At 44.8% G+C, this 18,745-nt stretch overlaps 2 protein-coding genes across 3 annotated transcripts in view; both read right to left on the reverse strand.

Annotated features, from left to right (window-relative positions):
• The window catches only part of TNR (tenascin R), a 306,854-nt gene that overhangs the window by 202,273 nt on the left and 85,836 nt on the right, over window positions 1-18,745 (reverse strand). The gene's annotated exons all lie outside the window — the stretch shown is intronic.
• Window positions 12,161-13,735, reverse strand: LOC138800119 (octapeptide-repeat protein T2-like). Its single transcript, XM_069981929.1, has 2 exons — window positions 13,706-13,735; window positions 12,161-12,496 (listed from the first exon to the last, which is right to left on the reverse strand). The coding sequence occupies exons 1-2, from the start codon at window positions 13,733-13,735 to the stop codon at window positions 12,161-12,163; spliced, it is 366 nt and encodes a 121-aa protein (XP_069838030.1).

Below are 18,745 nucleotides of genomic sequence, written 5' to 3' on the forward strand. Positions count from 1 at the left end.
TTATTTATGGACAGAAAATAGATACTCATGGTATACGGATGAGACCCAGGTGGGGAGGTCAGTAACAGAGCGGCCATCATGCCTTCCAAGGATTGTGCATTGTTGATGAACCGACCCTTTCATTCCTTTGTTAATAGCAGAAAAAATCTATAATAATCCGCCGCGCTCTTTTGCCATCATTACACCATAATACATAAATCCAATTGTTACCGTCGAGAAAAAAAAATCCTAGTGGCCAAATAGATTGATTTGTGTTTGTAAGATGTCTATCCTCGGTGACCAATTTATTTCAGCCCGAAGCGCTGTATCTCAGCAACAAAAAACGCAGCAACAAAGATGTCGGAGGGAGAGGACGGCGCTTTCAAAGTCTTCCCAAAAAGCTAATTTATTAGCGGGCCCGGAATAGATGCGGTCTTGCCGGTCTGTGGAAGGAGACGGGTTAAGCAGCCTATTCATCAGGCAGCCATTATTTATCCCGGGCTTTGAAGAGAGCGTATAGTCTTCTTTCCATATGTACTTCAGCTCCGGGATGATTGAATTGATTAATTCAAAGGCAGCGGAGTTCTGTGAGAATCTGCGCTCCCTCGCCCGTCACTGTTTAGTCTCCGCTCTATCTGCTGATTATGTTCATAGCTTTTCCAGCCTCTTTGTACTGTATTCCTGGACGGGCTTGAAAAAACAAGATTTACATTTCAATGTATCTTTACCGTTACTAAATCCTTAATTAAATAATGAGCAAAATAGAAAAAAAATTATATATATATACGGTGTCTACTGACACGACCGTGCGGCCGGCTCAATTATTCCCTTGCACTCCCTGTAATTGGTCGGCCAGATCAATGAAATTACAATCCTTCCATTTCTAAGGGGCTGATGCCAATTTCATTCTGTAAATGGGGCCATTGGTTCTTCCTTCATTCCGGGCTGACATCACTCTGTGCATATGCTTGTCCTGAAATAACATTGGAACAAATACCAGCGGAGAGAATGGGGATATAAATACAGCTTCCCCGGCCGGGGGCAGCGCTATCTGTTGCTGTGACATTTCTCTCTTGTTATCAAGGGCAGTTGGCGTCCCTTATGTCGAGCACAGTCGTGGTCAGCTGCTCTTGGCTCGGACATCGCTCATTTGGAGTCACGGGGGAAGTTTTACTGACGGAGCAGGATATACGCGGCCTCTTGCTAAGATTTAGGATAAAACTATTTACGCCGCTGACACCCAATTCTCTGTGTGAAATGTATAGTGTCAGCATGTGAAATAAGCAGCCGCATCTAAGGACCATTTGTATCAGCTATCTGTACAATGCTGCGTGTACTGGCGTCTGAGAGAGAACAAATGCAGAGCACAGACATGGTACATCAGGAGAAGGAATATGTATAGAGGGAAGAAGGGAAAGGAGGACATAAAGGAAACCAATTTATATGTTACAGGAAGAAGAAGGGAAAGGAGGACATGATGAAAACCTTTATATATGTTACAGGAGGAAGAAGGGAAAGGAGGACATGATGGAAACCTTTATATATGTTACAGGAGGAAGAAGGGAAAGGAGGACATGATGGAAACCTTTATATATGTTACAGGAGGAAGAAGGGAAAGGAGGACATGATGGAAACCTTTATATATGTTACAGGAGGAAGAAGGGAAAGGAGGACATGATGGAAACCTTTATATATGTTACAGGAGGAAGAAGGGAAAGGAGGACATGATGGAAACCTTTATATATGTTACAGGAGGAAGAAGGGAAAGGGAGGACATAAAGGAAACCAATTTATATGTTACAGGAAGAAGAAGGGAAAGGAGGACATGATGAAAACCTTTATACATGTTACAAGAGGAAGAAGGGAAAGGAGGGGACATGATGGAAACCTTTATATATGTTACAGGAGGAAGAAGGGAAAGGAGGGGACATGATGGAAACCTTTATATATGTTACAGGAGGAAGAAGGGAAAGGAGGACATGATGGAAACCTTTATATATGTTACAGGAGGAAGAAGGGAAAGGAAGGGACATGACGGAAACCTTTATATATGTTACAGGAGGAAGAAGGGAAAGGAGGACATGATGGAAACCTTTATATATGTTACAGGAGGAAGAAGGGAAAGGAGGACATGATGGAAACCTTTATATACAGGAGGAAGAAGGGAAAGGAGGACATGATGGAAACCTTTATATATGTTACAGGAGGAAGAAGGGAAAGGGGGACATGATGGAAACTTTTATATATGTTACAGGAGGAAGAAGGGAAAGGGAGGACATGATGGAAACCTTTATATCCTTTATATATGTTACAGGAAGAAGAAGGGAAAGGAGGACATGATGGAAACCTTTATATATGTTACAGGAGGAAGAAGGGAAAGGGGGACATGATGGAAACCTTTTCCTGTATAAGTAGTAGATGCTTGGTACAAGCATCCGGCAGGTGTGGTTAGTAACCTCAGTTTGTACATTGTAAGGAATCTGTCAGCAGGTTTGGGATGTAAAATCTATTTTTTTCCAAGTAGAATATAATAGGCGGTAATATGAACCTCCCGACTGTAAACTCCCTCCGCAGCTCCACATTATGTCCAGTAAAACATAGAAGCCACACAGCTAAAGAATATAAATAAATGAGTAGCAGAAGTCCCTGTCCGGTCCCTATGATGGATCATCAGGCAGAATGTCAGGTGGGATCACAAGATGGAGTCTTACACACATTTCAGAATAGATTCAGTGTTATTAGTCAGACTAGTCTCACAGACCACACAGGGGATTACGTGTACAGGACCTCTCAGGGTTAGGATAATGGGATCTGGTGAGGATTCAGCTTCTGGATGTAACATCATCACCCCTCACTGGCAGCAAACTGAAAAGTACTAATAAAGTTGTAGAAGTTTTTATTTTTCAGCTTCTAATCTTTATATAACTTAGAAATTTGCAGAATACGGCCGTGTTTTGGGGACAAAATGCCAAAAAAGACGGCTGTAAAACAGGTGTTAGGTATATATATATGTCAAGAAAACAAAAAAACAGTCCACAACCACTATAGTAATAACATAATGACGCTGTCATTACAGGACCAGGATATCTTTATAAGGGTTTTGTTGGTGGAATCGTTGAGTATTTAGCTTCATCACTTTGAAAAGCCAGTTTTGTTACAGTTTTCCTATTTATAAAGTGTCTCGCCCCTTTGACCTCAATGATCAGCTGCAATCTTAGAGGAAGCAAAAGTAAATTTCGCCTGTAGCGCCTCTTCAGGAAGAGGGGAGCATTACATTCATACCAAAGAGTAATTGTCAGGAAAAATAACTTTTGACATCAGACGTAACAGGAGAGATGATCCAGCAACACAAATGGATTGTAGTCCGGAGAAAAATATGCTCCAACAGCAGTTTTTATGGCTTTATTTGCAAAACCAGGTATAAACAATGGTCGACCAGTGTTGTTGTTATCATTTATGCTTAACCCTTTCTCGACCATGGGGTCATTGATTCCTCAATGCCCAGGTCGTTTTAGGACATCAGCTTATGGGATCATAATGATTCCAGAAGCTGATGTCTCTGTGTCTGCCCCCTCTCCTCTGTCCCCTGCCGCTGTCACAATCTTGTAACAGCGGCAGGGGAGAGAGGTGAGGGGGCAGACCTCACGGGCGTGCGCCCCGCCTTCCCGCCCTCCACCGGCCTCTGTAGCCAGGAAACCAGGAAATCTACAGAGCCCCAATGGACAGCAGAAAGAGAATTCTTCCTCTGTAGAGGGAGAATTCTCCGTCTTAAGCCCTATAGATGCTGTGGTCATGCTAACCGCAGTATCTGTAGAGTTAACTCTCAGCATCGGAGCACGGCTTCGGTGCTGAGATTTGTGGTGGGCCGTTGGCTATCACTGATAGCCGGGACCCACTATGGATGACATAGGAGCAGCTCCTGCGCCTGTTTCATCTTGAATCTTAAAAAGTTATGTTATAAAGCCATGAAATCTTGGATGCTGTTGGACTTTGCTTATTTTTATTTGATCAGACATATCAAAACTTTTTGTTCCTCGTGGGTGGCACTGCTGAGATCTGCTGGGATCAGGATATGTAGCCGGGGGGAGGGTGTGGAAGCAACATTATCCACCCCCCGACCGCTATCCAGGGGAAGGGCGTGACAGCACCATGCTTCACCCCCGACCGCTATCCAGGGGGAGGGCGTGACAGCACCGTGCTCCACCCCCGACTGCTGTCCAGGGGGAGTGTGCGGCAGCACTGTGATCCACTCCCCGACAGCCTGCTCTGTCCGCCTAAGTAGTCTCATAGACTTCCATTGATGGCCATAACAGAGAAAGTGAATGGCGCGGCTACTGCAGTCTCCCTCCAGCTAAATAAATTTCTGTCCATTTCTGTGCTATTCTCTCTAGTTAAGCTCAATGCCTATGACCCGGCAATGATAACCTTGGAATATTGAAGTCATGTTGCGCCCCGGATTCTGGTTTTATAACAAATAAAAATAGAAAGATCGCGTTGTCAGAAAGAATGTCGGGGGGTCAGGTCAGAAATGAGAAATCTGGATGAGACTTGTGGGGTAGGGACAGATGAATGATTTACCCCCAGAAAAGGGCAGCGCGCAAATCACTAGAGGTGACAATATCCGCGCATTGTTTTTATGGCATTGAGTGGAAGTGAGAATCTCCATCTCCAGCGATGATTTATAGGACTCAGGTTGTAGAATTTATGCTGCGTCCGCATCTTCCTCTCAAGGCAAAGACACCGGGAGGCCAAAGTGTGGCAGCTGCACATCTGCTGAGCAGGCTACCTGCATGTGGTGAGAAAAGTGCTGGGAATTTATTACAAGATGAGGAGCTCCGAATTTAGACTAAAGTTAAAGTTACAGCAAAAAGTTTCAGTCTCCTTGTAGAGACCCAGCTGTAAGGAGACTTCAGGGCAAAACTCCCTGGGAAGAGGCAAAAAATCTCTCCAGAAGGAAAAAACGTTTTGGTCACTGAGGTCCGGATGCTAAACCCCAAATACTCTCTGGGCATTGTGCCCCATCATTCTGATTCATACAGATTCATACAAGATATCATAGACTTCCTATAAGCTGTACACCATATACTCGGCAACATGAAGGAGGATAGCTACCAAGAAGAATGGGAATAGCGTTCCTCTGATCACTTCTACCCCTTTGTTAAACAGTGAGGGTCTAAGCACCTCGCCATATTTGGTGGATGAAATAGTGTAAAGACCCAGTAAGACCCGATGACCCCATTGTTTTCTACCAAGCCAGTTGGGTTTGTAAGACGCTGTTGGTATCCACCATACAACAAATAGAGCAAAGCGTGCACATAACCTGGATGTGCAGGACCCCATCCCATAGACTGCTATTATGGCCACTTTATTTGTGGTGGGTCAGGCGCTCCTTTCATTACTTATTTATAAAGGTGAATCCTGCAAAACACTAAATAACAGAACATATAAGAAAGCAAGGAGACCGGGCTCATAAATTGCCTGATGTCTGGGCTTTGTAATTAGATCGAGTGTTTTGAATGACTGCTGGATGAAAAGTAGGTGTTTTGTAAGAAGCTTCGGGCGCCAGGTGTAATTTATTGGGCAAAAAAAAGATCTGTGGTGAGCGGCAACCGGCGCGGGGAAAGCTCATTGCGTCGCTCCTATAAACCTAAGTGCCGGAAAAAGTATCTGAAAAGACACTTTAGAATTTTACACCATATTATTCCCCCCCCCCCCCCCAAGAGAAGGAGAAAGATTAAAACTTCTCGGTTTATATAATGGTAACGTGGTGACATAGCATCGATGTAAAGAAGGAAAGAAGGCGTTCCAAGGAGGCCAATAAAATCACCGGCCATCCATTCATTTAAGATAATTTCTTCCGTCCTCCGGCTCGAGGGAGTCGCCATAAAGGAGAGAAAACTCTGAAGAAAAATGTTATAAAATTGCATATAAAAGTAAATGTCAAGGAAAATGGAATATGTAGTGGATGTAAATTAGTTATGTAGAGTAGACGAGTCCTTAAAGAACTGAAGAGTGAGAATGAGAGGAGATCGGTTATGGCGGGAGAGGGGCCTGGTGGCCATTGTGCTCTCAGGAGGAGTTATTCTGAGGTAATAACAGCCAGAAAAAAAAATGGATGCCCATTGCACCAAATTGGTCAACAGTCACTTTGCATAAACCAATAGTATAAGCAAGAAGATATATAAGAAACATTGGAACTAGTGTTAGGTGGACATGTAGAAGGCATTTGACTCTGGAGAAGTTGGATGCAGCCCTAGGATTGCCAGGAAGACGTGGATACTGCTTATGACCTAAGGCTGGATTTTGGGAGAGTCCATTTTCCATTGGTAACACAGATTTTATATATATATATATATATATATATATATATATATATATATATATATATACAGAACATTTGTGGAAGCCTGGAGGGATCTACTCTCTTCTGCATTTTTTTTCCTTACCTTTCCTTGTTCTTTTAGTCTTCTAAAGTCTTCACTATTAGGATTCAACAGTAAAATCATATTTTATCCTTTGTCTGTCCTTTCTGACATTAATATGATTCTCTCTGTGTTTAGGACCGGATTTTAATAAAAAAAAAAAAATTTGGCAGAAAACCTGCAGAACCTTCATGTTCTCATTCAGATTACCATATATTAAAAGGGGTAGGACAAAGAAAACAATTCGTTTTTAAATCAGTTGTCAGAAACTTAATGTGATTTGTAAATTACTTCTATATAAAAATCTCCAGTGTTCCCGTACTTATCAGCTGCTGTATGACCTACAGGAAGTGGTGTATTCTCTCCAGTCTGACATAGTGCTCTCTGCTGCCACCTCTGTCCAGAGCAGGAGAGGTTTTCTATGGGGATTTGCTGCTGCTCTGGACAGTTCCTGACATGGACAGAGGTGGCAGCAGAGAGCACTGTGTCAGACTGGAGAGAATACACCACTTCCTGCAGGACATACAGCAGCTGATAAGTACTGAAAGACTAGAAGTAAATTACAAATCTGTATAACTTTCTGACACCAGATGGTTTAAAAACATTGTCTCTCCAGAGTGCTCCTTTAAAAGATGGGTGTAAAGGAATATTTAACCACTCTGGACCAAGACTTTTGATGTTTCAGTGCCATCTAACTTTTTTGACAGGTGAATTTGCCAAATTATACAGTGACCTGCCTGGGTCTAGATGTTGTATAGGGCTTAGAAAGCGTGCAACCTTTGTATATAATGGGCAGATCCATAGAGGAAGGAAACCAACCACTGCTGGATTCTAATATCTCTGTGAACAAAATAATTTGCCATGTTAAATTCCAAATCCTGATCTGCCCCAACATAACTGGAGAGTCAGTCAGTCCTGGTGTCATACTGCCGAGTCCCTCATGTGTCTCTAAAACAGATATTGCCCATCAAGGCATGGACTTCTCAAGCAGAGGCTACTAGCAACCACTAGTGTTGAGCGGAGATGCCAAACTGTTCAGGTTTGGAAATGGTCTCTGAACCCGATCACTTGGTACTTGACTCTCCGTGGCTTCAGAAGTTGGATGCCGCCCTAGGGAGTCCTGGAAAACATGGATATAGCCATAAGCCATAAGGAGTCCACCAGGACTCCTTAGGGCAGCATCCAACTTTTCCAGCCACCAGTAATCAAATGCCAAACTATCTGACTTGAGCTGCTCCAGTTGTGCTCATCGCGTATCCTAATCCTTTACTATATATAAAAAAAATATTATTACATGTCGGAAATGTGAAACTATTAAATTATAAAAATCTCCACAACACGGAAAGCATTGAGTTTCTGTTCATTTTACATGATGAGCGCTTTCCTCTTTATCGCTTTCCACCATCATGCTGAATTTGCCACTTGGTTCCTACAAGGGCAGCAACCGTTCACCTTTCACCTCCATGGACGTTGCTGGGCGAATAATAAGAAGGACTGGTAGTCCCGGCACAGCCGCAGCATCTGATCCATCTATGAATAATTCCTAAGGCTCAAGCGGATAGAAGGAGGTAATGGTCACCGGGTCTCTTCTTCTGGAGACACGCCAGGAGACACTGAACATTAAAAGCGACTCCAAAATGACAATTTCATTCATCTACATTTTTTGAGTAAACTGTGAAAATCATCCGTGTTCTTCTGATATTCTGCCTTTGATTTTTCTTCTCGAGAAAATGGATTTCTGTAAATAAAGAAACTAAGAATTCTATTATCTCGTGCCGAAACAAAGGCTGGAGCGTGCTGAAACCCATTGTGTCCAATCCTTCCCCGAACATCTGCTCTTCAGGGATAAGCCCGAGGCCCCATACTCACTACATTGTTAACACAGTTATACAAGTTTTATCTTTTGTTTTAGATCGGAGTCTGTAGATTGGAGTCCGTGGATTGGAGTCCGTGGATTGGAGCCTGTGGATTGGAGTCCGTGGATTGGAGCCTGTGGATTGGAGTCCGTGGATTGGAGTCCATGGATTGGAGCCTGTGGATTGGAGTCCGTGGATTGGAGTCCGTAGATTGGAGCCTGTGGATTGGAGCCTGTGGATTGGAGTCCATGGTTTGGAGTCTATGGATTGGAGCCTGTAAATTGGCTGGCAGATAGAGCGAGATGGAGTATAATTCTCCACAGCTTTGTATCTGTAGTATAATACGACATCTGTCCATCCTGATCTTTTTTTTTTTTTTTCAGAATACTTGGATGGAACAGTATGGAAGAGTAATGTATCTCCTTGTAATCTAACAAGCCGGTATCAAGACTCCTAAGGAGCAGGTAATGCTTCCCGGAGAAAAGCAAATCATATCTCCTCCAGACGGATATTGGTTTCACCTATTGAATCCAGTAACAGGGAGCCAGCTTTCTGGAGGAGCTCTTATTTTTATGAGAAAAAAAATGTTATTAAAATTTTTTATATAGAAGTAAATTACAAATCTCTATAACTTTCCGGCACCAAATGATTTAAAAGAAACAAAAATGGTAAATAACCCCTTTAAGCTGGAAGAACTTCACTAAGGAATGAGGGAGTCATTGCTTTAGCCTAGAAATGGATATAATAAACCTGTGCAGCTCCATCAGCCTGGATGAAGATGGATGAAGACGGCATTAGGATATAGACATATTGTGCAACCAGTGAATTAACCATTGTATTATAACACGTACACAAAGTGTAATCCGTATACTGTATAATGATAAACGAGCCTCATTGTGTCCGAGTTATCATTGTGTGATTTCACGTATGACGTCTCATGTTAAGTATCAAGCGTTTAACCTGCAAGTCCCACATCTCAGTTCTCTGATTGTATTTAGGCAAATGGTATTGACCTTTAGGAAATTGGCGCTGATAGGCAGAGGCGAGAAAGGAGCGGGAAGGGGGTGGTAAGGTTGGGCGCTGATTGGCAGAGGCGAGAAGACAGTGGTACAGTTTGGCGCTGATAGGCAGAGGCGAGGAAGGAGCGGTAAGGTTTGATGCTGATAGGTAGCAGCAAGGAGGGGGCAGTAAGGTTTGGCACTGATTGGCAGAGGCGAGGAAGGAGCGGAAAGGTTTAGCAATGATAGGCAGAGGCGAGGAAGGAGTGGTAAGGGTTGGTGCTGATAGGCAGGAAGGAGCAGTAAGGGTTGGTGCTGATAGGCAGAAGCGAGGAAGCAGAGGTAATGTTTGGCGCTAATAGGCAGAGGCGAGGAAGGAGCGGTAAGGTTTGATGCTGATAGGTAGCGGTGAGGAGGGAGCAGTAAGGTTTGGCGCTGATTGGCAGAGGCGAGGAAGGAGCGGTAAGGTTTGATGCTGATAGGTAGCGGTGAGGAGGGAGCAGTAAGGTTTGGCGCTGATTGGCAGAGGCGAGGAAGGAGCGGTAAGGTTTGGCATTGAAAGGCAGAAGCAAGGAAGGAGCGGTAAGGTTTGGCGCACTTCCTCGACTTTCTATCTAAAAATTTATTAGTGCTCTTTAATATTGAAGCTTTTTTCAGTGTTGAATGACTCTCTGGCTTCCCTGTTCAATATTCACCGACATCTGTTCTCTTTAAATAGAAATTGTAATATGTTACATAATGTATGTCAACATTTACTGCCGAAAACGAAGTCCCGGGGAAGTGTGTGGATGACTGGTGCTGGCGGAGCACTCTATTAATGAGGCGGAGCGCGGTGTTAGCAGAACACGCCAACATTGACCCCATTCTTCCTCCTCAAACAAGCAAATCATTGTGTCACTGACTTCATTCTGCTCCGACATATCCAGACTCAATTTAAGATGCACTAACCACTCAAATGTTACCGAGGAAGATTAAATCACGCTCTGTAATTTATTCAATCAAAAAGAGTTTTATGCCTTAGCTGAAGATTGACAGAAAATCATAAACCCGAGCCGGGAACGCACTAATAATTCCTTTGTCTTCCGCTAGCTCTTCTAATAAACAGACCAGCTGAGATAAAACCCGGCAGGGATATTATTGTGTCACCTGATGCCGGGCGCCTAATAGTATGTTCTATATAGGAGAATGGATGGATCCCAGCAAAATATACAAAGTCCTAAGGCTAAAGGTCCTGGACACATTGGTGAACAGATGAAGCGGCCGATTCTAGTGGAACTGGGGAACAGCCCTCCTTATCATAGATTTTAGGCAATCCCAGCAAAATTGGGGTTCAATCAACCATTCTACATGTGTTTACAATTTATTGTTTGGTTCTTTATTGCTTTCCTTTTGGAATTTGTCTGTTGGGATTGGCTTCTTCTTCTATCGGCTATGTCTGACCTATGGATCTGGGAGCCTCATTGACTCATAATGGGGTCTATTAATTTTTTCTCCGGGTTTGCATACATCATAAGGCCAATGTGAACAGAGCCGAGTCTTGTGTTTGCTTTTGTTCTTCGCTTTTTAAACATATTTAAGATGTCAGACATTAAGAAGAATTATCCCTTATGGCGTTTTCTTTCCTTTAGGCTGAAATATGATGCAGCAAATTGTAAAACTAATGAGGAGCGGCTGACATCTTAAGCTTTGCTAATATGATTATGTCTGTGCTCCTTGAGCTCTGCGTTACGGAGCGGATTCTCACTGTAGCAGCGGAGTCTTGTCACACTTCACAGAGAGAATGAGGCCTTTTATCAAAACAAGACAGGATTCGCCAATTGCGTCCCTGCAGAAACATGTCTGACACCTCGTCCTGGTTACAGAACACTCAGCCCAATGTGATGCGAAACAGACAATCATTAATCACAGACACGTGGAGAAGACCTGCTGATCCCCCGCTCATACAGCTGTCATTCCATCTCTGACTGGAGATATTAGGAATCCAAGCCACCCGCTGACAAATTTCATTGATTGGTACATTCTGCATTAGATGAGGTTGAGGTGTTAGATGTACAGTTCATGCTCTCTGGTTGTTAAATGGGGGTATCTGGAGAGCAGGAAATGTCTTATCTCCTCTGCTGCTCCTCTTCCGCCCCTGCCCTCTGCTCTCCAGTGCTCCTCTTCCCCCTCTGCCCTCTGCTGCTCCTCTTCCGCCTCTGCCCTCTGTTCTCCAGTGCTCCTTTTTCCCCTCTGTTCTCAAGTGATCCTCTTCCCCCTCTGCACTCCGGTGCTCCTCTTCCCCCTCTGGCCTCTGTTCTCCGGTGCTCCTCTTCCCCCTCTGCCCTCTGTTCTCCGATGCTCCTCTTTCCCCTCTGCTGCTCCTCTTCCCCCTTTGGCCGTTGTTCTCGTGTGCTCCTCTTCCCCCTCTGGCCTCTGTTCTCCGGTGCTCCTCTTTCCTCTCTGCCCTCTGATGCTCCTCTTCCCCCTCTGGCCTCTGTTCTCCAGTGCTCCTCTTCCCCCTCTGCTGCTCCTCTTCCGCCTCTGCCCTCTGTTCTCCAGTGCTCCTTTTTCCCCTCTGTTCTCAAGTGATCCTCTTCCCCCTCTGCACTCCGGTGCTCCTCTTCCCCCTCTGCCCTCTGCTCTCCAGTGCTCCTCTTCCCCCTCTGCCCTCTGCTGCTCCTCTTCCGCCTCTGCCCTCTGCTCTCCAGTGCTCCTTTTTCCCCTCTGTTCTCAAGTGATCCTCTTCCTCCTCTGCCCTTTAGAGCTCCTTTTCCCCCTCTGCACTCCGGTGCTCCTCTTCCCCCTCTGGCCTCTGTTCTCCGGTGCTCCTCTTCCCCCTCTGCCCTCTGTTCTCCGATGCTCCTCTTTCCCCTCTGCTGCTTCTCTTCCCCCTTTGGCCGTTGTTCTCCGGTGCTCCTCTTCCCCCTCAGGCCTCTGTTCTCCGGTGCTCCTCTTTCCTCTCTGCCCTCTGGTGCTCCTCTTCCCCCTCTGGCCTCTGTTCTCCGGTGCTCCTCTTCTCCGTCTGCCCTCTGTTCTTCGGTGTTCCTCTTTCCCCTCTGTTCTCCGGTGCTCCACTTCCCCCTCTTCCCTTGGCTCTCCGGTGCTCCTCTTCCCCATCTGGCCTCTGTCCTCCGGTGCTCCTCTTCCCCCTCTGCTTTTCGGTGCTCCACTTCTCCCTCTCCAATCCGGCACTCCACTTCCCCCTCTGCCCTTGGCTCTCTGGTTCTCCTCTTTTCCCTCTGTCCATCTGTGATGATAACTTCTGTAGACAAGAGGAAGGCGGGAGCACGTTGTGGGCACTAAGCACGCGAGTGACACACAATGTCCAATAGCTGCCCAATGTCAGTGTGACATTGATAACATTGTTGTTTTATTGATCACTGGCCACAACATGCCCCCCCCCATCTGTGGAAGTATCAGGACAGGCAGAGAGGGTAGAGAAGCAGTGGAGAGCAGAGGAGATAGGACCTTTCCTACTTTCCGGATATCCCCTTTGAAGGGAGTTTGTCAGCGGATTTATGGTGCCTTAACAATGGGCAGCATCGAAACCCCACAGGTCCCCCATTACCGTCAAGTAAGTTAACACTGAAAATAGGTGCAACGTTTTATAGAAAAAATGTGTCTAGAAGGTGGTCTACTTGGCTGTCACCAACTCTGCTCAACTTGAGCGGGTGGCACCTGTACACAAAGCTGGGAGAGACTGGTCAAAGAAGCAAAGCTAGGCAGTGGGGGTGCCAGGGAAACCGCCTCCCAGACTTAGTCCAGCCCCAAAAAAAACATTGGTGAGGGGAGCATAATAAGTAATCAATATTTACCCGTCTCTTTGCCTCACACCACTGCTTCACCACTATCGCCCCCCCCCCTTTCTTCTACAGCTCCCAGGAGAAACTGGACCCCAGTGGTGATTAGGAGCTGGTGGCGCTGATCTACGTATAGACTCTTCATTATCTTCCCGCACCCCCTGCCTACAGTGTATTTTTTGTTTTAGCCGGACTTTTTTTTCTCTTATACAGTCTATAGTGTTTCAAAGTAAAACACAGTTGTCAGTGATAACAGATCAGGATTTGATGCTACCTACAATTCAGGCAGCAGAAGTCTACTAACAGTCTCCCTTTAAGGAGAATGTGCTGTCAAGAAAAAGACTTATTATGTAAATCAGGTCCTTACTGCAAACACATCTCTGTGTATTATGTCACTCCACATACAAAATCTTAGATATCTTCTAGTTTTTACGCAGATCACAAACATAAGAATCTGACACTTCCTGTTTTCTGTATCTCCCTACTTAGCTTTTCTGTATAGACTGGGACCTGATGAGCAGAGTCATCTCAGTATCATTAGAGTATGGGTGATCACATTATGACAGCTTTATTGTACTGAGCTGCATCCAACTTCTTTAGCCCCAGTAATCAGATGCAGAGCTTCGAGTTTGGGCGAGCGCGCTCGAGGTTCGCTCATCTCTAGCCGCTACCCTTGGATACTGAGACTTGTTGGTCTTCATATTTAGGCGCAGTAGATGGAAAGTATAAATATTCAGCAGAAGCCGATTCGGAGAACAATGAAAACTGTGTTGTTTGCAAATTGCAGCTCTTTTCATTTCACATCTATCATGATGCGCAGAAAATCATTTCATTAAGTAATTAGATTGTAATTTCATGAATGATTAAAATGATGTCAATATTTGATAAATTAGTGAGCTATGAAAAGAATGAAGAGACAGGTAGATTATTATGCCAGGCCGCCGGAGAACAGCTCCAAGCTGAGCCGGAGCTGCAATCTACTTCACATAGACCGGGGCAACACCAGCTTCCTGCTGACTAAGAATTCTACTTCCAGTAATTAGGGAATCAATAGACGATGGCACATTGTCATCCTCCGGCCTCTACACTGAACTCCTCTAATATACTGCCTGCTAGACCAGGACGCACTTATTATCATTTCATGCAAATGCAAAGCATAATACCTGCAGGTCACTAATCCCTGTATGGAGACAGGATTAATGGAGGATCCAATGCAGAAAGTAAAGGTCTATAGGGTGAGGAAAAACAAGAAGCTCCGGGGTCCCAATGTAATAGATCCTTCTGCGACCATGAAACAACACAGCAGGCAGCAATCCATAGTGTAGATGTATCTAGAATCATGTCTGCCAAAAATAGGGAAGATCTCACCTAGGATAGTTGTGCAAGGACAAGGAACAACACTCTGCCGCATGTGAATAGGACAATAAAGACCACAGCCATCCCTGTATCTCCCACTCCAAGGGGTAAACGCAAGCTAATGAACCTCCACACTACTTCATCAAGCTGAGGAACTACCACACCACTCCATCATGCCAACAAACCTCCAAACCACTCCATCGAGACGATAAACATCCACACCATTCCATCAAGCCGATAAACCTCCACACCACTCCATTGAGCCAAGGAACCTCCACACCACTCCATCGAGCCAAGGAACCTCCATACCACTCCATCGAGCCAAGGAACCTCCACACCAATCCATCAAGCCTAGGAACCTTTACACCATTCTATCAAGCCTAGGAACGCCCACACCACTCCATCAAGCCAAGAAACCTCCACACCACTTCGTCAAGCCAAGGAACCTCCACACCACTCCATCGAGCCAAGGAACCTCTACACCACTCCGTCAAGCCTAGGAACTTCCACACCACTCCATCAAGCCTAGGAACTTCCACACCACTCCATCAAGCCTAGGAACCTCCACATTAATCCATCAAGCCTAGGAACCTCCACACCACTCCATCAAGCCTAGGAACCTCCACACCACTCCATCAAGCCTAGGAACCTTCACACCACTCCACTAAACCAAAGAACCTGCTCACCTCCACATAACTAGAGATGAGCGAGTAGTGAAATATTTGACTTTCGATAATTCGAATCAAATAGGCACCGATATTCGACCATTCGACACGTTATTCGCATGTATCACGCATTACGCTGTACGAACATTAGTCCGCAGCAAAGCAGAGATTAGGCAACTGGCACGGTAGGTATCACGTGCCTTTTACTGAGCAACTGGTACAATAGGCATCACGTGCCTTTTACTGGGCAACTGGCACAATAGGTATCACATGCCTTTTACTGGGCAACTGGCACAATATGTATACCGTTTACGCGCCCTTAGTGGGCTAAACCAGGGACACTATAAGTCACTTGTACACACAGGGTACTGGAATGAATACACCTGCTGCTGCTGTTATATCATCTATTTCTTAGCACTGAGAAGAGCTTTGGATGCAGAGATGACCTTTTTCGCTGCATATTAGCCCTGAAAAGCACTTTTGGGTTCAGTAGTAATCCTGCCTGACCAAACCTATCTCTCCCTGCTCCAAGATCTCTCCCTGACTAGGTTGAACGCACATCTGCGGTCAAGAGGCGGAAGTCAATTATTAAATATTTGAGGTCATGTGGTTCAGCCATCCAATGAGGGTAGACGCCATTTTGGCGCTGCGTGTGTACTCCCAGGGTCCCTCACGGCCTCCCTGCATGGTGATTGGATAAAAAAAAGCGCCAAGTGCAATGGGAGGGCTTTCGAATGTTTCCCGCGTATTCGTCACACTACCCGATTGAATTCGAATCGTTCGAATACTGCAATATTCGATCGAATACCATCTCCATCGAATCTTATTCCCTTATCTCTACACATCACTCCATCAAGTATTTTTGGTGCAAGTCATGAAGTGTCAGAAGAAATTAATATGAAAGGACTACATCATCGGGTGAGTACCTGATAAAGAAGCCAGAGTGGCCTAAAAAACATGCTTTTAGTAATAAATGATGGCATAGATCTTTCACGTTCCTTTCTTCTGACTCACTTTGTGACCTCTGCCAAGAGGTATCTTGTATCTTTCTGGTTTTTTTCCCTGTATTTTAGGCACAGCGACGTGTGACCTGCACAGTGTGGACAGTGGCATTGGAGTGCTGAGCCTTTTTTGCGTACAGAACTGACCCGGCATAGTCCTATCCATACTTGAACTTCCAGCAGCAGGAGCGACTGCACGCCCATGGGGCAGAACTCATCATGACCAGTACCCATTAAGCACCAGGGCCTGGATGTGACTTATGCATCACCCTATAGCTACACCCTTGGATACAGAATAAGATATGAAGCTGATGTCAGTGATAACACAAAGTGCTCACTTTAAAGGGGTCCTCGGACAAAAGGCTGGGACTTGTATAAACATATTATATACTCTCCTCCTCTGGTCCCCTGCAGCTGCTGCTCCGGCGCTCCCGGTCCTCCGCTGGTCTCCAGGCTGTCTGACCCGCCCACTTCTGTCTGATTGGCTGAACAGGCAGATCCTGTGGGGAATGGATCACATATATCCATTCCCCACAAGAAGCTGAGGACCGGGACCATAAGATCAGCAGATATCTCCAGGTTTTCTATGTTTCAGTCCTCAGCACTTCTAGAAGTAATTTCTTTTCTCTACATAAAGATAACTTATAATGGATGATCGGGAGTAATATCACCTACACGCTAACCTCTATGTGTCTTAATGCAGACATCCACCTCTAAACACAACTTACAGTCATAGTATTATTCCATATAATAACTTTATAAATTCTTTTCATTCCTTATTTTCCGCTGATCCTGACCTCTGACCTGTATTATCGCTCACAGCTGCAGTCACATCATTTCTGCCGGTTGTTAATAGAAACAGAGAACACAGCGACAGATGCGCCCAGTACGGCTGAGTCTGGATTCACATGTTATACCAGTATGCTGCTATTCTACAGCACAATCCTGCAACAAAGGTCTCTTCCACTATAAAGGGGGGCTCCGACAATGAAACCTATATTTAACTGCCTAATAAATTAACAAATATACAATAATAAACTTATGTAACTACTGTAGATTTGCAGGAGTCTTTCCTTCTCCTTCTGATGCAAACCGTCTGCTCTGTTGTCTTTATTAGCCCAACTTTCAATCTAGTGTACATCCTGTTCCTTCTGGACACTTGAGGTGGGAATTCAGCCAACTTTATCCCCTCTCCCATTACACCTTCTGCGTTTTGCTATCCATTTAACGTTTCCTTTTTATACAAAAAACCTAATGCAATAACAGATGCAGTTGTATGCCGTTAGTAGCCGTTTGCCACTGATCAATTTTTTCAAATATTTTTTGGGCGTACACAAAAAATGTGCAATGTCAATAGTTATAGGAGGAAGGAGATGTACAGATGTAAGAGTGTACAGCAGGAGCAGAAATGTTTCAGGACGTAGACAGGAAGAAGGGCAAAGGTGACAACAGAGCAGAAAATGCATGAAAGACCCCAGAGGTAAGAAGACACCATTATTTATCAGTTCAATGGGAATCAACTGGTGACCACATTGAGGCAATTTCTCATAGATCTCCGTTTATTTAGTGATACTGGGAAGCACAGTAGATCATTCTTTTGAATTAAAAATAATAACTATATCAATTTGGCATCTAATAAATACCAAAATATAACGTTTGATATGTTGCTGCCCATGGTGAAACCAAGAATTCCTTCAATACTTATTATAGTTATTATCTATCCAGCCTCCTTCCCATAATTCTCAGCTGCTGCTTTCTGCTGAAGACACAAAAATTGGTGTGTGAGCTTTTCTTTCTGTCTCCCTCCTCCCTTCTGAGACGACTGATGTAAACAAGTATCTGGCTGGCTGTATCTGCAACATTGCAGCTTCTTTGTAATGCTGGGAGGATTAATCACAGTGAGTTTATCAGCAACATGACTTCAGATTAACCCTCCCAGCATTATGTAGAAGCTACACTGTTGCAGATAATGCCATCCAGGTACTTGTTTACGCCAGCTGTCTCAGAAGGGAGGGGGGAGAAGGGGGAGACAGAGAGAAAGGCTCACTAACAGATTTTTGTGTCTTCAACATAAAGCAGCAGCTGAGAACTGGGGGAAGGAGACTGGATAGATAATAACAAGTATCGAAGGAATTGTTAGTCTATTTATGGGCAGCAACATATCAGAAGTTATGTCTGAGTGTATATTGCTTTATTCAGCAGATTACACAACAGTCAGCCATCGGCTTCTGCATCCTACGACTTTCCTTTCCTTTGATCGTCCCCTTCCATCATTGGAGTCCGGCTCGATCACATTGACTTCCAGTTAGAATTTTCCGGGCTATAAAATTGTGAATTGGTTCCCGTGAGATATAAGTAACAGATTCCAGAGTGAAGGTAAAGCTGCTCCTCATGTCTTCTCTATACTATATCTTGTATCTTCAGGGGACGGGTCCAGTAAGTGACCACTGCAGGACACCAGGACGCTACATGGGGTCCTTGCTTTGGTCCTTTCCCCTCGAGCCGCAGTCACCATTATAAAGCATCTTCCTGGCTCCATTGATTTTCATGGCAAGCAGTAAACGCGCCGGCCGGGCCTGTGTGCTAACAAATCGTGAAGTGCAGTCATTATAAGCGGTGGCCGTGCACCAGACACTCATTGTGATGCATATTGATATGAACATGAGAAAGCCCGGAGAACACAATGCTG

This window comes from Dendropsophus ebraccatus, chromosome 8, assembly GCF_027789765.1.
Source record: "Dendropsophus ebraccatus isolate aDenEbr1 chromosome 8, aDenEbr1.pat, whole genome shotgun sequence".
NCBI lineage: Eukaryota > Metazoa > Chordata > Amphibia > Anura > Hylidae > Dendropsophus > Dendropsophus ebraccatus.